Below are 23654 nucleotides of genomic sequence, written 5' to 3' on the forward strand. Positions count from 1 at the left end.
GTAGGCGTTGCCCCCAAGAAGAAAAACAAGATAAGGGTAGACTGGTACAAAAATTGTTTACGTGTCTTATTCTTAATTGGCTATTTATTTATCAAGAACTAAAATTAATTTGATTTGGCCTAAAAGAAAATATCAAAAACAGACCCATTAAATTTTTGTAATAATTCGTTCATAAAGATAAAAGTTATGATAATATAGTCTAATATAATAAACTAGATTTTATGTCTGGAATTAAAGGGAAAATAGTGGACTTGATGGACTTATTATGTCTAAACTTAATAGTAAAAAAGGTAATATAATACTAAACAATGATATTAAAAAAAAAGCCTTTAGGAAATGAAATTCGTGTGGCATATCATGAAATACATTTTTCCATTTGATAAGATTCTCTCATATACCTTGTTTGACTTCCCTCCCCCAACTAACACCTCCACAATTAAAAAAAATAAGTGACGTAGACATATGGTGTACTACAATTGTTTATCTTCTAAGAGGTTTCTTCCTGGTAATTTTCTAATTGTGAAATTTAAATAAAAGAGGAAGAAATGGCGTGGTTTATTTATTATTTGTGTGAGAATTGTTTAAAGAAATCAGTTTAATCCACTCTTTCATTTCTCTTTACCACTGTTTACTAACAGGTTTTTATTACCTCACATTTTTATTCAATAATAACATGGCATTTATTCAGCCTACCCATCAGCTTTATTGATTACAAACTCCTTCTATGACAATCATGGCTTTGTCAGGCGAACCTCTAGATAAAACATGTACAAGTATCTGATAAGCTTTCCCCCCTACACCTCTATAATCAACTCTTCCTATGTGGGCTGAGTGTATAGCACATAGATGTGGACCGATCCATCAATAAAATCTGGACAAAGCTATGATAGAATTAGCAGACAGTTGACGAGTGTACTTATCCTGTTTCTCTCACGAACTTTACGTTAATTTTTATATTTAATAAGACTTTTTAACCTAAAAGCATGCTGTTCCATAATGTCCATATTGTTTTTCCCTATTTACAGCCCAAGACGGATTTAGCTGATCGAAAAGGTGGGGCTACGAAAGAATGCAGAATAAAACGGTAAGTCAAAAGTTTAAAGTCATTAATTATGTTATTGTGTGTTTATTTGGTTTAACTGGTGTTGGTGATGCATAGAAATTTACGTCTTAAGAAATGGAATGAGCAGATGAATATATATACTTGGTAAATGCATAAATAGTTTCACACTTGTCATTTATTAAGAATAATTCTTATCTGTTGATATAACTTAATATAAGAGTTTTAGTATATTATTAATGATGCTGTATGCATAGTATGCGTAATTGGTGCTAGATCATAATGTGTCATCAAATGATGATGTCTAGTTTACATGTGTAATGTATTATTGAAGATTAACAACATGAATGGGCATGTTTTTTTTTTAAATATGTTGCTCAATGACTGACATGGACTATATATGGTACTTTCTACTTCACTTCCCTGATATAAAACATGTGTGCATTGCACACTTTCTCTCGCTTACATATAATTACAGATTTTTGGACAATTTACACAGTCGGTTTTGGAATCAAATTGTCAGCAATTTAAGCCAAATTAAAGACACATTATCTGTCTGGTGAAGTAGAAAACATCTTGTCTTATATTTCTAAGAAAACTAAAATGATTTTTTTTTTGAAAATTTTAAAATGAAATGACAAAGTGACACGAATATGGTGTGTGGGTCTACACTGGCTCTGTGAGTATATTAATAGGCAGTCCCCAGTCTGATACTGTTGTTGGTCTAGAAACTTCCTTGGGATTTTCAAATCTGGATTCTTATTATCAGTGGTGTAGAATGAAGGGTCTGGCAAAAGAATTGTTTTGTCATTCCAAATTTCAAAAACCTTATGGCTGAAAATTGAAAAAAGGGTAGACTGTAGCACCACTGTCAGGGCAAAATGTCCCTTGTAACCACCTTGCATTGTGTGTGCTTGTCTGTCTTTAGCCTGAATGTTGCAGAAAAGTAACACTTTAAACTCTGTTGCATTTACAAATGGGGTGCTGGGTTCCAGACCCCATTGAACCATTTTAGCTATAAGTAGTAATAGTTGTCATGCACAAGGAAGGATATGCTACAATATTATTAAAATCAGATGTCGATTATTGATAAAATATTATTTTTATTCATCATGGGTGCAGTATTTAGATTGAATAATACTAAAATAACCACATTTTTCAATAAGGTTGATTCCCTACACAAAGTGTATACCCTTATTTATTTCCACTATTTATTAGAACTGTGACCTGTGTATTAATGTTTCATATTTAAAGGTTTTTATGTGTAGTTTTTGACTATGTAAATTAAATGTGTAACATCAGGATATTTGGATGATTAGCCATGCATGAACTTATACAGTTATTTTGATTAATAATATTGTTTTTTTTATTGATTTTTAGAGAAGTTCTGAACATTATGGAGCGAGAGAATAAATTATGTATAATAACTACTGATAGATAAAATAATTTCACTTAACTTATAATGCATCTCACATTAAAATAATTTCTTTTATGAATTTAAATGTCAGAGAGGTAATAAAAAGAGGGATAAATTAGCAAGCTGTTTCATTTCCTGCAGTTGATTTTAAGTCAAATTAGATTGGAGATAGAATGAACTTTTTAATTAATTTTTTTTTTTTCCCCTCCTATATTGGATACTGATAACAACAAAAACAAATCAGAATATTATAGTCTCTGAATGTCATCGGAGGGATTGAGGAATCCTTTGAAAGCTACAATTTTATGGATGTTGAATCTCTAAATGGACTATCAGTTAAAAAAGTGTTTAAATTCTGTTTAGTGTTTACAAAGATACTGCCAATATTCAGCATCTTTTGTAGATGATATACATAGGATATGGTCAAAAGCCAGTGGTACCTATACTATAATCCCTGTTAAAAACTTTTGATGGGACACTTTTTGTTCTGATTGATTCCAAGTTGATCAGGAAATCATCTTGTTTTCTTAATTGAATGTTGAATAATCAATTGATGTCAATTTAGTGTGAATTAAGCCATGGAAAATTTGTATCCGTAAAAATGCAAATGACGCACAAAAACGTTTGGTTTATAAAAAAAAAAAAACCTAAAAAAACATATAATGTAAGCAATGCAAAAAACATTAAAAATCGAAATAGCCTAAAGGCCTGATGTTTCTGGAAAGATTAACTTGTTTAAGTATGGTGTGTGTGTCAAATCTGTACAATACTTATACGCCTATATGCTATATAATGGCAGACTTGAGAACTAGGTAATACCAATAATCAGATTCTTGTGACATTTTCATATGCCAAAGGTAATAGCAAAAATATCAAACAAAATATAAACTAAGCCACAATTTAAATTTGTAGAACTGTCTAAGAGTACATAATCATTTTCTTCTGGGGGGTTTTATATTCCCACATTTCTTTCTGTTTGTTTTATTATTGTATGATGAAACCATTAGACATCAGAGTAGGATCTCTATCTGGTTAAACTTTCAACCGTGGACGGTGCTCATATTTTAACCATTTTGAATTTCTCACTTTAACCATTCTCATTCAATAACTTTGGTTTTACTTCAATAATAGATTGCAAACATTCCTTTTGAAATTTTCTTTACTTATTACATGACTTCCCGACCATTCATTGCTTAAAAACATGTAACAATACATTCCATTACCTATCACCAATATACCATGCCTTTTGTTGAGACATTCATCAATTATTTTTATTTTTACAGTCTATATCGATTGCCTATGTAATGCTTACTCTCAGATCAATTTATATAATACAAAATAACATTGAAAATGTTTGGATTGTCATAAAATAGATCAGAGCTTGAAAACTACAAAATAATTGCTGATGATGCAAAAATTGTGGGGGTGGGGTGCTCTTCATGGGGAGAAAGTTGGTGTAAGTTGTAAATTGTGGGTGGTTAAATTATCGCTATTAATATTACACATGTTTATTATAACACACAATGTCCACGACTAAGTACCCATATTTCTATTAATAGCAACCTGTTTGTCAATCAAGAAGTATGTGTATATATCTAAAGTCTAACATTACTGAAACATGATGATAAGTAAACAATCTCGGGTGAATTTGTGAATGTAATCAACATTTTTTGAGTTTCTGCTTTTACAAATAGTTTACAAATGTTTTTGAGAAATGATTTGCTGTCAACAGATGACAAATTTAAGAAATGAATGTACATTTTATGTTCAGCTGAAAATTGAAATCTTTAAAACTTTGCTATGGGACAGTGGTTTACAGGTCAAATTCCTCCACATTGCAGCCCTAGTTAATTTATTCACCATTATACTTTTACAGTAGTAATTATTGAAACAATTTTTAAAACGGAACAGCCAACTGAAACAGTTATTTGAATGAATCATAAATCTGATATTTGATTTTATGTCTATATGCTGTTAACCAAAACCACTTTATTAAGTTCCTCTCCTGGCTTTAATTTCTCCTGTTTGAGAATCACTGCTATAGATTTTTTGCAAATAATAAAATGATCGTTGTTCGACTGACATCAGCTAAATATGTTATTTCAGTTTCTGATATCATTATCAATTTCAACAAATATGATACCCAACCAAAACGTTGAGTCATGAACAAAAAGATCTTAGTCATGTCTGTTTAAAATGATATTATTGGTCTTATTTATGTCATTTTAACTCAAGTGTCTTCATGAATTTGAGTCTTTTCATTAGGTTAACAATTCTAAAAAAGATAAACCATTTTATTTTTACTAAGTTTAAAGGTTCACTTTGATTATTATTAACTTAAGCCAACAACTCATTTATCAACATATCCTATGCCCTTATGTATAAAAAATTAAGTCAAAACATTTTAAATCCTAGAAATTAGTTGAAAAATGCTCTTTATAAATAGTGGATTAGACAATTAAAGCAGAAAAACTTATATATCATCTTGAACTTGATAGAAATCAGATATCCTTCAGAAGTCAGCTAGCCAGTATATTTAGATCAAAAAACATAACAATAGGTTAGCTACCATTTTGGCCTTGTCAATGTTAAGAAATGGAAATGAATTATTGTTACAAGCCTCGATAAGACGATTAGGGAGTGAGGAGATTAAAAGATGTTGGGAAATAAAAGAAAACTGATGTGAACTTCAGATTGACATGACTTAAATTTTAGAGTTGATCAATGTCTGCTAGGCTGTATTTGTCATTTATTCCGGAGTATCAGACCTAAGAAATGGATTCCTTTTCTTTCCCTTTTCTTGGATGAATGATTTTAAATTACATGTATTTGAATTGATTAATTTGATCATAATCACTGTTTTACTAACTAGGGTGAGAGATGAACTGAATGACTGGATAAAACAACTAGATTCATATATACAGCGTGACACTAGTCACAGGTAACCAGTGATTACATGAGGTTATTTATTGGTGTTGTCAATTTTCAGACTGGTTGGGGAGATCAGATCATTTGGAGACGAGATCAGGTCGACTTTGACCATTGTATCCCTTCCGAAAATTCATGTATCAGGAATTCTTGGTTAGGATTAGTGTTAGGGTTACCTACCTCTAGTCTTTTTTGTGTCCGGAATTTCTGACCTCACCTACCGGCTGAGAAATAGACTCTCCCTTATTTATTGACCTGGTTGTAATTCACCTGTTAGACATGTATTTCACATGTTTGTTTATGTTTTAAAGTTTGTTCTTCTCATTTCTCGTTTTGTTTTACGGAGATATTTTCCAGTTTGTTTTTGTTCAGCAATTTATAGTTGTTGATTTTGATTTGTTAATTTTGTTACAGTTTAGTGTTTCACAATCCAATGTCTTCTCCCAGCTATTATTACAGTACATACAGTTTGATTTTACTATCAATTAAAACAGCTTGTCTGTCGTATTGGGTTATATTGATCATCAAAACACACTTGTCAGACAAATTACTGCGTAAGCCTTCGTCGATAGGTTAGCTATACTTGAATGGGGTGATAATAATTGATGCATAAGATCGTGATCGAATTCGATAACTGATCAACCCCAGATGAAATGTAAAGTAGGAGATTGTTACTATCAATTTGTTTTCATGTTTTTCAGTCTGGATTATCAAGTAACATCAGCTGATTGACCCTAGAATTGAATTGTGTTAAATATTCAGTCTGGATTGTCAAGTAACATCAGCCAATTGACCCGAGACTTGAAATGTCTTATGAGACTGTTTACATGTTATATTCAGTCTGGATAAACTAGTAATATCAGCGCAAGAGTTCTCTCTTTCCCACATACAAAGTGCTGTTGTTTTGGGTTTTTTTAAAGTTAATATTTATACTACAGAACAATGTAACAGCATCCCTAAGAATTTTGTGTTCAGTTAACCTGACCTCTCGTGTGGCCATTGACGAGATGGTTTGTCTGTAAAGGAACCAATCATGAAAGCTTAACTGAGACTTCTAAAGCAGGGCCTATGTCGACCTTACAACTCAGAGCAACTGGCATTTCGGCAACTGGGGGCTACTTGCTTCAATTGAATGCAACTGAAACATGTTGATCTGAGCGTCTCTTACAACTCAAAGTAACTAGTTCCCATTAGTTGAAGCCAGTTGCCCCTTTTTAACTTTCTGTAACTAGCTTCTGCTCTTACAACTGGCGTCATCTTGTTTCCATGGAAATAACATCACATGATAAGATAAGGTGACATGTGACTTTATAAATAGACAAGATGGAAGCGAACCAAAGCATCCACTTTTCAAATGTCGATGTCAACAATAATGTAGTAATAGAATTCTGACAAGACTGACCATACCTTTGGGGTGCTTCTTCTAAGGCATTCACCATTTTGTTGATCATGTGATAAATAAATTAGCAGTCACATGTTAAGTATAACCACTACAGAGTGCTCTGAATTTAATTGCTTTCAATTTTCATCAGTTCTGATTTGATCAAAATAAATGTACGTTTGCAACTAGTTGAAAGCAGTTGCTTCCAGTTGAAATGAATAGACATGATAAGACAACATAACTAGAGATAGGAATCAACACCTTATCTACAAATATTATTTGTTATTAGATCGTGTTGTTTAATTAAAGTTGAGGATATTGGGTTGTTTTATTAATTATATACAGACAGTATCAGTTGTAAAGACTGGAATCAGATCTCTTTATCTTATTAAAAATTAAACATAATTAATTATAGTTTGTCAATCTGATGATACCATTAACCATAATATGATTAGTTGAATAGCACACATAGAAAATGTAGGTTACACTTTTACAGATTATTTATTATAACCTAAGGCTTTAACTAAATGGATTATAAAAATTTCTAGGTTAAATATGTGTGCTTTAATTCCTGACCTACTACTCCTGCACACAGATACCGGAGGAAACCGGAGGACCCGGAGAAAACCCACGAGGTTGGACAGGCGACCCTACTCCTTGTCACATACAACTGGGGATTCGAAACCACGCCAGTTGACTCAATGACAGGCCGTATGAAACAGCGCGCGTGCTTTTAGCCTAGATAATCCAGCTGGCGAATTATGCTGCAGAAAAGAAAGACTAAAACCCCTTTCCTTTCTATGATTCTGCTGGTGAATGATTTTTGGGGGGACTAGTTAAGCGAGACTATGATTGCATGTAAGAGCAAGTAATTTGTTTTATAAATTCAATAGAGTTGTAAACCACTTCCAAATCCATGCATTTTATCTTCATGGTCGGATGTTTATTGATGATAAATTTGAGGTCTGTTCTATAATTTATAAAAAAGATTAAAAGATTTTGTTTTTTTTCACCAGGCTATTGTTTTAGCCAGATGGTTTAGAGTAATCAATACAATGGAAATTTATTCATACATGGAAAACCTTTCCACGAAACTTAAGTTTGAATTTACATTTTCAATTTTATACAGAAAATACTTAGGAAAATCAGAATGGCTGTTATGAGTACAATTTAAGATCGGGTAATTTGTCATTTAATTTAATTCTGTTTCAAAATAGTTATACTAAATCTTTTGTTTAAAAAAAAATCACATTTAATTATTAGATATATTTGTTTTATGATTATAATGTTAAAAATAAGACGCCCTTTATATATATTCCATCAATATGATTGCCGTTATTTACTAAGTCTATGATACATTACATGAATGGTATACCTTCATTTGGTTTTAATAGATTACATTTTATGGTGTAAAGTAAATGAATTCAACATTACGGCATAGATTGTATATTATCTTTTATCCGTGCGGGGTGTCTTTTACCTTTTGGTTATTTCTCTTTGCTAATTAACATAGCATTCATGACAGACACATATAAATGACAGGTGATGGACGATGGTGTTGTATAAAATAGATACGACACTACTGATACAAAACAAGTCAAAAATAATCACATTCAGGTGTGTTCTTGAAAAAGGTGTCAAATACATGTACTTGCTATGTCAAGATCCAATCTTAGTAAACATATCATGATTTACTCCAATTATATCTTAGTTTGTGATATTTGGTTTATGTGTTATGTGGTCGTGTGTTGAATATGTACGTGATCATTAGTATTTATAATATGATTAATTTACAAGTATACATTCATTTCAAATTAATAATTTTTATTTCAACATAAGTATGAATATAGAGTAAGGTTGCAACGATACAGAAAATAAATATTGCGATATCTCAGGATACCGTATTGGTAAAATAAATTATCGCTATAATTAGAATTATCGTGCTTTAAAAATTCAAGATCGTGATATTTACTGATATAAAATTGATATAACTTGAGGAATATAAATGGATTAATATATCTAGTGTATCCATTTGGTATTTAGCAATGTACATGTATGTGAGATGCACTGATGATGTGAGACGTACATACATGTGTATATGCTGGGCTAAGATTATTCCTGTAGGTATCGTCACCTCAGATCATTCTATTCCGATCAGCTGGAATGCCCAGAATACCGAATGAATATTCATTAACTCAATATCTGGTTAACAGACTTGTTGGATGTTCTTTTTAAACTGAAAGATCCCCATATGAATGACAGAAGAAATGCCCTTTTTCGTGTCAGCAGTGTGTTTTTGCAGTCTGCCGAACTGTCATCAGAAATATTCCAATTGACATTAACAGATTTAAGCTCGGAAGCCATTTTATTCAAAGAATAAAACAAATATTATCCAGACGATTTTTTAATGTAAAATATTAATGTAAACCACCTCTTCGTTACTATGGCGATGTATATTGTCGCATGCAGTTTAACTGTATGATAATTATAAATATTGTGGATGCTTTCTTCGTGGGGGTATGGGACCGGACTATATCAAAGCGTAGCCAACGTGTGTATGATAACGATTAATATTATTCAGTGAAATGTACTTGATACATGAGACTAATGTCGGTCAGTTGGTCCTTTGCGTTGAAAACGGCTGTCTCAAAGTCTGTTGTGGAATTTTGAAAATGGAATAGATCTAGTATCGGCACTTGTTACAATTTGATTTCTTCTTCATTTTTGTAGTATTTTAAACGGATTTAACGTGAATTGTGAAAAAAATGAAAATATTGCGATAAAGCGATATTTGAGATTTCAGACGATAATTTTATTGCCTGACCTAATTATCACGATATATCGCCATCCCCGGGGTATCGGATCAATTTTCAAACTGTTTCAAACTTTATTGGATTATTGGAATCTAAATACAAAAGAAAAAAAAAATAATGCAAAATAATAAATATGATAAGAATAAGTACATGTATGTTGTCTATATAGGAGAGAATATTGAAACACTGTCTTTTGTTTTCTATAAACAGCTGGTGGCATGTACAATAATCCTACACTTTAAATCAATGTATCAAACAATATCTAGATTAATATACAACTTAACAATACATCCAGGATTCAGCCTATTGATTTGCTTTCACAATTTTTTTTTATTTTTTTTTTTGAAAATAAACCAATAAAAAAGTAAGAAAAAGAGAAGTTTTACATGTCAAGCTGTTGAAATTTGTAAATTGGATTAAGAAGGCATTATCACTTTCAACAGAAAATAAAATGCAATTAATTTTGTAATCTGTATAAAGTAGAATATTTGTTAGTTTTTTAGTATTTAATGGTGAAATTGACAATTAATGATTAGTACATTTATTATGACTGTCACTAAGCTAGTACTTAAAAAGTAACTTTTCAAGTTACTAATGAACACAAAACCTTTACTGATGTAGCATCTTATACAGATAGTTATACACCTGTTAATTAATGACTACTGTATACATACTACTAGCTTACATTAGTAAGCTTACAGTATTGCTGACTTGTATGCTTTAAAGACAATTTTTACAAGAAATGCCAGAGCAGCTGATAGTCTGGCCAACTATTATTGTTTTATCAGTTGTGATTGGTTTAAAAAAATGGCTTTTCTATCTAATCTTGGTACTATATTTGACAGATTCTTGCTTCTGACCCAACAATATCGTATATGGGTTTATAGAATAAACTGTTTGTTTCACTGAAACTCATTATTTTATATTTGTTTTATTTGGTTTTTGATCTATTAAAATGGGTAACAAAATGGGAATCATAGCATAAGTTGGCCGGACTCTCGCTAAATATGTGACAAGGAGTAGGATAAACTTTCCAACTTTGATGGGTTTTCTTCAGGGCCTTCAGCTTCCCTCCACAGCTCTTACTGTCCTGTTTTCTTTAGTCCAGTTGGAGTAGGACATTAAACACCATTTCATTTCATTTCACCCACAGCTTTTTTGTTAAACCCACTAAAACACATTTGACATGTAAAACATGAATGCCCCAGACGGCCACTAATCAGTTTATTTAATTTGAACTAACACATGACTTAAAGGTACTCTGTATGTCAGACAGGTACATGTAGGTCAGATGCCATCTTGACCTCAATGATTGTGGTGTGGATATATCTAAGTTCTAAAAGGGGACTTGTGTTGACCTTACAGTTGAGAGCAATTGGCATTTCGGCAACTTGGAGCAACTGACTTCAACTGAAAATGGTCCACCTAGTTCCAGTCCGTTGAAGCCAGTTTACCATGTTCTTGGTTTTTAAGACATTACTTTATATAGTGTTCAGTGTTGCACAGAATATGATTGATAGATTTCATGTGTAGCCTACCAATCAAAACCTGTGAGTCAGAAAATTTAGAAGTTTCTCAGCCAACCAGGGATCGAAATCTTAAACCTCCTGAGCTTTCCTGGCCCTTAAACGAAAGGGATTGTTAAATTGTGTCACTTTAAATTAATGTGAACTGGAAATATTTAGGTATAGGTTTGTGAGATTTTAATTACTATACTGTCTAGTTTGTCAATAATTCAATTTAATTATCTCAACTTGTCGTTCTTCAGCACAATACTGTGTTAATTATTAATGAACAACGCTAGATTAACTTACGAATCTCATTTCTAACTGTTCTAAATTGACCACATAACAGATTATCAAATTGACTGAGCCATGGTGGCTCATTGAGTGAAGCGCTTGCTCACTTCCAATGAGGTCCTGGTTTCGGTCCTGTTATTAGCTAAGAAAGATCCTCCGGACATTCCACTTTATTTCAGCCAAATAGACCGATTGCAGAAAGAACTGAGTGCCAGAATTTATTCTTCATTGACTGCACTGAAAAAGGGTTAGGTGAAAGGGTTTAATTGTCGGGAAAATCTGACATGAAATCTCCCTCAAGAAAGAAATAAAAAAAATGATCATCATTATCACATGCTTAAACTTAATTTAGCGATTGTTTTAAGCTTAAAATACATTTCCACAGGGGAGAAGTTGTCTTTATATTCATTAATGGTCTCTGTTTCCACTTTCCTAGAATTTTTTATGTAAAATAAAAGGTAAATTGTGATCCATATCTAGACCATGCTGCGTGATAGCAGTATTAGCCCTAGTCTTTAGGCCTACATGATTATTTTGAATCTATGCACATAAAAAAAATATTCTCTTGTTTTTTTATGCTTATTTTTATTTATTTATTTATTTTTTTGTATGATTGATCAGCATATTTATAAATGTCAAATGATAAAATGTGAGATAAAAACAAAATGTCATAAAATATTTTTCTGTTTTACTACAATTGGTACCTTCCCCTTTTTATAGTTCATTATTCCTTACACCTATAAGTTAAATAGTATATTTCTTAATTTACATTTATAAGTTAAATATTATATCTACCTCTTACTGCTCTCTCCGTTGGCATCATCGTTTGATTAATAAGTAGCTGCACAGAACTATCGGCTGATCCAGCCATGAATGTTGCTCTTTTTAGGGAGTGTTGCTGTCCCCCCTCTTTTACTATCTCTTATATTAAATAGTATATTTCTTGTGTTACATAAGTTGAATAGTAATAAGTATATTTCCTATGTGACATAAGTTAAATAGTATATTTCCTATGTGACATAAGTTAAATAGTATATTTCCTATGTTACTACATACGATTAAGATGAATAGTACGCTTCTTATGTTACATAAGTTAAATAGGATTAATGTCTTAAACATGACATATGTTAAACAGTGTTTATTTGTAAAAGAACAAAATTGAGATATAATTAAATCATTTTATGGTTGGTATTTTTAAAAGAAAACTGCCAAATTTCTCCAAAAAACCCAAACCAGGCAATGCCTTTTATGGAGAAAAGAGCTCTTTATATAATGGTAAAAGTTGATATGTTGAAAATATGTGTAGGCGGTGTCCTTTGATCAAATGTTTACACGAGTAAATACAACTTGTCAAGGTTTCAGGTCACATGATCTCTTTTTCTGGTCTCAATAATTACTTTACAAAATAATGACAATGTTTTGAATAAAGGTAGAGAAAGGGAAGGGAAAGTATTGCTCTGATTAATTATTAAGATGTTTCAGGTGTCACACATGAAGCAGGATATGCTTGTACGTGACAAGGAGAAGGGTTGTTTGCCAATCCTCTTGGGTTTCTCCAGGTCCTCCGTTCCCCCGCCCCCTCTGCTAAAGACCCATAAGCGTAAGCGAATTATTGAAATAAAATTGTACCATATGTTAGTCCCAAAATGACCTTGTGAGTGTTGAGTGGATGTTAAACCCCCATTTCTCTCTCTCTTCTTCTTCTGATAAAACGATTGTAAGTTAACCGTTATAATAAAACTGTGATGTGGGCAGGTTATTGTATTGTGAAGGTCGTGGGGAGAGAATGTTATTGATGAGTCGAGTTAGGGTGGTTGTAGGAGTAAAGTGAAGAGATAAACAGTATTGATTCTTTATAATGTGTAGGTGATCCACAGGAGTCTGGTTTCATTATCATCACATGATTGTTATCATTTAATATTACCACAGATCATTTCAAAATCAATACCATTCTAAAATTGGCATAAAAATCTTAAATTTATATAAGGTTTGTTAAATAAACATGAAATTCATTTTATTTTACTAGAAAGATATTGGTCTGTTATAATATTTGAAAAATTGTCATTTGAGGGATTTTTAAGCTCTTTACAACTACAATATTGTGAAAGGTGAAATTTTACTAAAAGAGAAAAAGAAATCAGTTCCTAAATGGGGAAAATCTTTTGATGGGCCTCTTTTTAATCAGTTTGAATCCTGGCTAAGAGATTATCTACCAAATCATTGATATCTTGATTTTGTTTTTTTAAGGTAGAAAAGGATCTAAGCATTTGATACTGCTTAAATTTTTCATTAGAGGCGCTCGATCGCTGCACGATCTTGGCCTCTAATGATTTAAGCATAATCAAATGGACAATAATAGTCTGATAAATTCTAAACGGTCGGTGTTTATCTTCTAATTAAGCATGTGAAAAATTAGATAAAATTGCACAAAATTTGCACAATGGGCATTATCAGCTTTAAATATAGCTAATGGGTACATATTATATTTAAAAAAAAAGAATCATTTGATAATGATACAAAAAGTTGGGTATTATAATTTCTTTATGCAGCATGACTCAGACATGTTTAATAGACTTCCTTAAACTCAAAAGACGAAGAAGAATGGCCACAATAATATTTTATAATGGAAGTGTTGTAGAATTAATCCTGTGATTCATTGATCTAAGCAGAAAGGTGATGGTTTATTTAACAAAAATGATAAATTATGTCCCAATTAATTGTATTGGATGGTCAGAAATTGATAAGAAAGTAGATTTACTCAGCTCTGTAATTTAATTAGAGCTTTTTAACAGATTTATTATAAATGAATATTATCAGTTATCCCTCACCTACGCTCTATAATCACTCACAGTCTGTGAATGAGTGCCATCAATATATAGCATGGGAATCACACAATAAGAGAATTTGACTGGAGAATACAAATATCTCAATTATCTAATCCAACAGTTTACCAGGATTACTACTGTACTAGCTAATATTCAATGAATTTCAGGGAAAATTGTTCACAGATTGATTGCAGATGCAACATTTATTAGATTTTATATGTTGATTTGTTTTGTGGAATGCCAATCTGTCTTCATTGAAACTTTTTTGTCTATGATTAAAGATGCATTATAGCTAAATCTGCCTATTGCAGGTCTTTCTTTTGGCTTCAAATGTTAAATGGATTATTAATTAGACATATATTCACATGACAAGCCTATAATCAACTCGCTAAAACATAGAATGAATTAGAACGCCTGCAAGATTTGAAAATTTAACGGTAAATTTGGATAATAAATGATCTACGCTACATCATCAGAGTCATAACTTTGCCCAGAATAAAGTAATTTGAATAAAATTTTCAGTATATTATAGCAAGAACAGCCAGCTCTTTATCTAAATCTTACATAATGCATCTTTAAAGACTGTTGAGATATAACCATGTTTTTTTATTTATTATTCCATTGTTGATACAGTAATTAAAAAAATTAAACTAAACTTAGTAAATAACCTATTCCGTTTCATCTTTCGAAGCATTTCCCCAGGTTGTAAGCCATAAAAGAACTGTTGAACCAAGTAATATTAGTGAACATAGATGAAGTTTTTAAACTTGACAGTAATTGTTGTTAATATCAGATGATTATTTTGATGAAGACTTAGAAACTGCGTCAAGTTTGAGAATCATACAAATGTTATTAGGATTCTCTTTAGTAAGAATCTGAATTATATATGATACCAATCTCCTAAATGCCAATCAAAATGGTATTAATTGACATTTTATACTTCGTATCAAAGTCAAAGATCCATACAAATACCATTCAAATTGATTGTAATATACATGAGGAGCCATGGTGGCTAAGTGGGTAAGACGCTGGCTCGCTAGCTCGGAGGTCACATGTTCGATCCCTGCATTGGCCGAGAAAGTTTATCTTGAGGGACGGAGGGACTGACAAGGACCGAGGCCCCGTGTATACATTGACGTGCATGTAAAAGATCCCTTGACAGTTGGAATTCTATGTAAGAGTAGGCCAGTTTCAATATTCAGATTTATAACAGTGTCCTGTAATTTTTATCAGCGCTTTGAGCAAGCAATACTGTTACCAACATTTCTTTACTGAATGTAACATTTTAGAGAGATTAACTTTGGGGATTACTTAAGAATGTTGCAAATAGTGGTGCTTAAATTGTTAGAATTTCTAGATTAATATGCATGTTCAACATTTCAGTATGATTACTATGATTAAAATCTGATGAATGAAAACACATTCTATTTGTATAGACATATTATTGTCGCTTTAAATACTATTATAATGATATTGTATTAGTTTTCATTTTATGGCTATTTATATTATATCTGTTTTCTGATCAAACTTTAAAAAAATATTTTCAGTGTTAAATTATCTCATTCCCTTGATGTATTAAAATATGTCAACAGTTAACTGATATTCAAAGAAATGATGTTTTCTTTTGAGTTTATCTTTAAATATCAATTTAGAAAGCCAGATATATGGATGATGACGTAATGACTGAAGCATATTTGTGTTTATTGCCCTAGTTGACAATGTCAAGACATCCTCACATTTGTGCACTCTGTATTTTCAAATACAAAGAAATCTATGATCTCTGTTTTTCACATCTTCAGAAAGAAAAAAAAATATAGTAATAGCATACTTAGTGAGAATTATGGAAATGTCCTCAAGTATTTTGTTTAATCCCCATTGCAATGAACTAGTGAACCAAATACCAGAACTATACTGGTTGTCAAGACATATTCTCTTTTTAGAACACCTAATACCACTCCCGTGTAAGGAGTCCATGTACATATTAAGTTTCTTTCACATGATCTTGCTTTATAGTTACTGTACGAGCAAAATTTTCATAAAATGATTTGTGTATCCTTTCAGGGACAGAGCCGAATCTTCCAGTAGTGAGAGTTCCAGTAGTAGTAGTTCCGAGTCGGAATCAGAAAGTGATTCCAATAATTCTGATGATGAGGAAGAAGAGGAAGAGAAGAAAGAAGAGCTGGAGGAGAAAGATGAAAGTATTAAAGAACTGGAGAAATCTACAGATTCTGTCTCTTCTAAGGAACTAAGCTCGGTAAATAGAATACAATTTCGTGAAAATCAGACCGAAACTGCCGGACAAAATGGCCACTCCCTGTACGCAAATAGTGTTAAAGTATGTAATTATACTATTCAAAAAAAGTAGGGGATATTTGATTTTGGGGGCATAATACTAAAATATGCAAATGACTACGAAAAAAGTCACTATAGAACCTAACAGAAGAAACATTTCCAGTTACATGTGACGCCCAAACGCACCAATAGCTACCGCATGGAATGCAGGTGATGCTTGGGATCATCATGGGGGTCCAACCCAAGATTTGCACGACTCTGACTTTGAATGTTACAGTCATTGTGGCATTGAATTCCAGGGTGGAAACATCAGTTTAATTGTTTTAGTGACCAGAAAACAAATTTTGATATGCGTCGGCTTACCCAAAATGAAAGGTTACGTGCCCTTGGCATGCTACAGATCGGCACAACACAGGCGGTTGTGGCGCGGACGATGAATGTTTCTCAGTCTGTCATAAGCAGGCTATGGTCCAGATACCGTGATACACAATCTGTACAGGACAGACCACGCTCAGGTCGACCAAGGGCGACAACTCAAGCCCAGGATCGATTTATCCGTACCTTGGCCTTGAGAAATCGTGTCATCACAGCAAATCAGATCAGCGCTCGTCTTCAAACAGACACTGGTGTGAGAGTGAGTGGCCAGACGATTCGGAATCGACTGCATAGGGGTCACCTTCGCGCCCGACGTCCTCGCGTGATCCCTTGTTTGAGAGATCATCACATTCAGGCAAGACGTCGTTGGTGTAGGGATCGTCAACACTGGGATAATCGACGCTGGAGCAATGTGATGTTTTCAGATGAGTCAAGGTTCACTGTTGATTTTTTGGACAGACGTAGGAGGGTGTGGCGTCGTTGAAACGAGCGCTTCCAAGACGTTAACGTCATCAGACATGATCGATTTGGGGGTGGTTCTGTTATGGTGTGGGGAGGCATCACTGTTGATGGAAGAACGGCTTTACATGTTGTTGCAGGGCGTGTTACAGGCCAGTACTACCGGGACAACATCTTGGCAGTCCATGTTGTGCTGTTCGCACGACGTCATGGCCGCCGTTTCATCTTCCAGGATGACAACGCAAGATGTCACAGGGCCAGGATCGTTACAGGTTACCTCCAACAACAGAACATCACCACATTACCTTGGCCAGCACTGAGTCCCGACCTCTCCCCCATCGAGCATGTCTGGGACATGCTTGGACAGAGGTTACGTCAACGTCAACAACGTCCTGCCAATGTCCAAGAACTTGCTGCTGCGTTGCAACAGGAATGGGACAATCTGGACCAAAATGACCTTAGACGTCTCATTAGGAGTATGCCACGTCGGATCAATGCTTGTTTGGCAAACAGAGGAGGATTTACCCGTTACTGACTTGGTTGTGATGCTGTGGTAACTTTGCTGTTTGACCCCGGGTATCATTTTACCCTTATAATGGTCAGTCTGTGCCTTACTTAGTCTAACGATCATTTGGAATAAATCGATGAATGTGAACTTCATTTCATTTTGTCATTTGTTTCTTCGTCAGTTTCATTAGGTGACTTTAATAACACTTAAAAATCAAATATCCCCTACTTTTTTTGAATAGTATATATCAAGGTTGTAGACTCTTTAATGGTCACAATTTTTATCAGATTTTGATAAAACTTAAAACGTGTTTATATCCCAAAGATCTTTGTTCCTTTTGATTTTCGCAAATATCAGACCGTAACTTCCTGGATGATGGCCCCTGATTGTATGAAAAAATCGCGATTTTAGCTTGTGAACCCTGTAGATGTCACAATTTTTATCCGATTTTAAAATTCGTTTAAATGTATCATTACACCCTGGTGATGATTGAGTTCGAATTTCGTAAAAATGGCCTCTCCTTGAACTCAGATATGTAATACTAAGGTCAAAATCTTTGTCTGATTTTGATGAAACGTAAAATATATGTTTATATCCCAAAGATCTTGGTTCCTTTTGATATTTGTGCGTATCAGACTGTATCTTCCTGGATTATTGCCCCTGGCATGGTTACCCCTAGTCAGTGATGCAGGACGGAGGAATTGATAGGGACAGCTTTCTAGTCATTCAGATGATACAAAAAAACGAGGTCCCGTGTACACATTGGCATGCACGTAAAAGATCCCTTGACAGTTGGAATTCGATACAAGAGTAGGCTGTAGTGCCGCTGTCCGGGCAAAATTTCCCTCATAGCACACTGTATGGCGTATGCATTAGCCCAGTTCGTAGCAAAACAGCAGACGTTAAACCCCATTTCATTTCATTTATTGCCCCTGATTGTACGGATTTTTAAAACCGTTTAAATATATCACCATTACACCATAATGAAGGTTGAGTTCAAATTCAGGGAAAATGAAAACTAAAATGGCTGAGCACTCCTTGTACGTAAATTGTGTAAAAGTATGTAATATGAAGGTTATGGACCCTCTACAGGTCACAATTTTTGTCCGATTTTGATGAAACTTAAAATATATCTATGTATCCTAAAGATCTCAGTCCTTTTCGATGTTCATGCATTTCAGACCTTAACTTCGTGAATTATGGCATATCTTGCCTGGCAACCGCTGGTGTAGAATAAGAGCTAGGGCAGACCCCATCTAGAATGAGAGCAAGTATAGTCCCCATCTTCCAAGTCATACCTACAGGAGCTAGCGTACCACGCACCTACTGCATAATTGTGTGTAACTTATTGTAAATGCCCCTACAAAAGTTGAAACGCCTCAAACTGTAAGCAAGAATAAAAACTAATAACCTCTTTTGTATATATTTCAGCAATCTCAACCATCTGAACCAAGATGGAGTTTGGACTCTTTTATTGAGAAATCCAAAACCTCTCCTATCCCACAGATGAGTTCTGGTACAAAGCCTGGATCTAGTGGTATTGATAAAATACATGACGATAATAATGCTCTACTCGATGAAATGGTCAAATATATTCCATGTAAAAAGTTGGAAAGTATCGGACACTCGTCAACATTACCGTTTGACGTTCCGTTGAGTGAGGATGATGACGACGTGACCGTGCCTGGCTGTGATATAGAACGATTTCAAAATGGGGCTCATTCTGACCATGATCTTCCTACTCCGTCGTCTGTGAAAAATCCGCCATCAATTTGCTCACCCTATGTGGACAGTTCATGTAGTAGCGACGACACAAGTTCTAGCAAAATCACAAAACCGGCTCAAAAACACAAACTTACAAAACAACGTCGACAATCAAGCTCAAATAAGTTATTAACTGACAAACCTAAAAAAGACAGCAAGTCTTCTAATTCAAAGAAAAGTCACTCTAGTGATAATAAGCCGTCAGATGTGAAGTCTAATAAAGAGGAGAAAAAACGCAAATCGACAGGGACAAAACGTAAGAAACCGATATCGAGAGAAATTGTTGACACGGACAGTGATATAGATGTTGATGTGGTTTCCGTTACCCCGGGTAAACACACAGCACCCATGTCCTCTATGCTCTCGGACCACAATCAAAACGATAAGTTCCCAGTTACTAAACAATTGTTTTCTCCCAAACGACAATCGTCTCCTGAATCTAAACTCAATAATTCGCAATCATCGGTCAGTAGTAAGTCTAGTAGTAAACATCGTTCTAGTGATAGAGACAGGGAAAAAATATTATACAAAGAAAAACACAAAAACAATGTGAAAAAAATAAAACCCCAAATTTACAATAGTAGTGATGAGGATGAGAGCACGGATTGCGGACAGGAGGTGGAGGATATCTTAGAGTCTACGGAGGATTTTCGTCCCCCCAGTCTACATTCCCCTCTCCCTCCATTCCCCTATCCATGTAAAGATATCAAAACATCTCCCTCGGACACCAAACATCTTGTCTCTTTTAATTCCAGTATTAAGCCATTAAAACCATCATCTGTGAAAAATGTGACATCACCAAAATCTGAATGTGCTGTGAAAAAATTAAACCATAATGTGCAAAGTGACATTTCTGTGAAAACTCCGGTTGTAGTGAAAATTAATTTATCTTTATTGAAAAAAAATCATCACAATTCCCCAAGTGCTTCGAGAAAACTAGTCAGCGAGGATAAAGCGGTGAAAGTGAAAAAAGAAAATGGAAATTCATTAAATGACCAAATTGAAATTAAACCGGAATCTAAGTCGAGTGAAAGTTCTATGTCAAAGGAGACGTCTTTGAAAAAAACGAAGAAAGAGACGGAATCGGTTGACGATAGTATTTCGTCGATGAAAAAAGACGTTTCAAATGTTTCCAAATCATCTTCACCTGCCAAAGTGCCCAAAAAAGAATCCGATTCCACAAAGTCATCGTCAATAAAAACTGAAAGTGAATCTTCGTCCAGTCATTCGAAGAAAAGTTCTAAAAAGGATAGTGATAGTTCTAGAAAAGATAATGACATTTCTAGAAAGGATAGTGATATATCAACGACAAATTCAAATTCAAATTCCAGAGATACCGATATAAAAAAGGAAAAAGACTTACAATCGGTAGTTAAAAAGGAAAAGGATTCTGAAAGTAGAAAGGAAAAGGATTCTGAAAGTAGAAAGGAAAAAGACTCTGAAAGTAGAAAGGAAAAAGACTCTGAAAGTAGAAAGGAAAAAGACTCTGAAAGTAGAAAGGAAAAAGACTCTGATATTAAAATCGAAAGAGAATCACACAGTAAAAGAGAATCAAAGGATTCTAAGTCCGATTCAAAAGAATCGTCTAGGACAAAAGAATCAAAACCCCATAAGCGTAAAAATGAGGGTAGTCATAGTGAAAGTGCTAAAAAACATAAATCTGGGAGTAAAAGTAGCAGCAGTAGTAAAAGATCTTCACATGAGTAAGTATTTACATTCAAAAATTTTAAATCACCTTTCCCATTTTAATCAATATAGCATTACCACATCAAATTATATCATTAAAAACAAATATATTATGTGTTGTGGGTACCGTAATGGAATCAGAATAATTTCTTGAGTTTTCAAGTCCCCATAAAAGGCTCCACATTTAAGAAGTTGCACAAATTACGACATCATTTCCTTAAGTTGTACATTGTATTTTAACCAATGATTATAAGATATAGAGATATTTGTGATTAATATTCGTAGTTGTTTTAAGATCTACATCATGGAAATACATTTATAAGCTTATTTGTCATTCCTACTCAAAGTCATTAGTATTTAGTAATGAAGAAAACAACCTATACCATTACTAACTATTAGAGACAATAATAATACATGTACATGGCTTTACTAGCTGTTGTGTTAGTGATAAAAAAGCTTTAAATCTTTATTCCTCAATAGAGATTAAATAGTGTGTGGCTATTATTAGTGATGTAAATAATTTTTGTGTCTTAGCTAGTCATTAGTTAGAGATGAAAACAATTCTATGGACTACAATTACTGTTTTAAGGTTTAGTGGGAAGGACTGCAAAGAAAAACTGTTTAGTTATTAAAGATCCTTTGACAGTTGGAAATAAAAAGTCTCCATGACGTACATATATATTTATCTTTCTAGTATTCTAGTTGTACCCTTTGAATTTGAATATGTGTTAAGATCAGTTCTATAATTATTTGGTTGGTTTTGATCAGGAATGGTGTTGATTTGGAAGGTGATGAGAAACGTCCGCCGAGTAGAAGTGAGCGTAGAAACAGCACATCCAGCACATCTAGTCGTCATAACTCTAAAAGTCATTCAAAAAAACCTAAACTCGAATCTAAAACCAATAAAGATGACAAATCATCTTCGAAGGTAGGTTGATGTTTGAAATATTTCCAGAGAATGTTATGATGATATGCAGATTGTGGAATACCAATCTGATTAATTTTACAGATCTATATTTCGTTTCGCTTTTTATTTTTTTTATGGCCTTGGCTACATGAAGATCTGACCGGTTGTAGTGGTCATACGAGTAGCTTTTGTTCCTATGACATCAGACATTTGATTAACCAATCAGCATTGATGTTTCTAGTGCGATACCCACAACTCTGTGCACTGGATGTCAAGAACTCGCCGCAACAGACCTTTTCATTTGTTTATCCCTCACATCAACCAGAACGTGTGTTTTATAATTATAGCAGCTCTTACTGTAGTAAAGACAAGTAAAACAAAATTTTGAACTATAAAAAATGAAATGAAATAAGATCTGTTTCTAATCAGATTGAGTGGAATACCTGATACGGAATAACACTGGGCTCAGTTAGATTTGGTTGGGTTGGTGTAATATACTAAGATCAAATGATAATAATGTCAATTTCTTGTGGACCCATTGGATCAACAAGCAAGCCTAAAGCACTTTTATTAAGTTTTAAAAGCTATAAAAGCTATTCACATTTTACATCATTTTCAATAGAAGGCTTGATCTTGCTTTAACTACGTACATCTTATCAAGGCCTTTACGTAATACCCTGCATATATCGGCACTAATTTTGATTAGGTACAAGCCCAGATTGTAAGCCTATCAGATTCCACGGTCGTCGCGAATACCAAGTCTTGAGCTTTCAAGCTAATATGTCTACCTGTGATAATCAAATTGCAAAGGTTCGTTCAATGTCAAGGTTTCCGTGGAGGTCCCGATGTCACAACCTCTGATTGGACGCTACTGTTCACGTGTCTGCGGATAACGTAGCTATAAGTTCGGGAATTGTGAAGTAATCTAGCAACGTCCAGATGTTGTAAAACTGGTAGTCGTTGCTTCAGGAACATGATTTTACATTTGATTTAGAATTAACATTATTCCTGTTCTGTGTATTTCATTGCTGTCATTGAATCAACTCATAGATAGGGCTACATAGAATTTAATAAATCCGTTGTATAAATATCATGAAGGAATTCGTTATATAAATTTGATATATAAAAGTCATTATACTTCAGTGACATCTTCCGTTCGATATACTATTTTCGTCAACTGTGAAATTATTGAGCTAAAAAAGTGTTACTAAGCTGTGACCAGTCAAATAAACTTGGATGTTATTATAATTTTATTTTACATACATGTATATGGTATATTTTTTGTCAGAAATCAATAGCTAAAAGAAGACAATATTTATGAACATATGCCCTACTGTTTTTAGAAAATTTGTATTTTTTAAAATAGATTGTGGGTTTAAGAAATGTATGGTAACTAATTTCTAATTATCGGAATTCATTTAATTTAGTGTTTTGATGTTT

At 33.5% G+C, this 23654-nt stretch overlaps 1 protein-coding gene across 3 annotated transcripts in view; it reads left to right on the plus strand.

Annotated features, from left to right (window-relative positions):
* LOC126830021 (AF4/FMR2 family member 4) overlaps positions 1-23654 on the plus strand; it is an 84696-nt gene that overhangs the window by 43732 nt on the left and 17310 nt on the right. For all 3 annotated transcript variants that reach the window (XM_050560230.2, XM_050560231.2, XM_050560232.2), the window contains exons 9-12: positions 1026-1084; positions 16285-16477; positions 19289-21324; positions 22076-22235. In XM_050560230.2, the coding sequence (XP_050416187.1) occupies positions 1026-1084; positions 16285-16477; positions 19289-21324; positions 22076-22235 (2448 nt within the window). The remainder of the gene's footprint in view (positions 1-1025; positions 1085-16284; positions 16478-19288; positions 21325-22075; positions 22236-23654) is intronic.

The sequence above is a fragment of the Patella vulgata genome, chromosome 8, assembly GCF_932274485.2.
Source record: "Patella vulgata chromosome 8, xgPatVulg1.2, whole genome shotgun sequence".
Taxonomy (NCBI): domain Eukaryota; kingdom Metazoa; phylum Mollusca; class Gastropoda; family Patellidae; genus Patella; species Patella vulgata.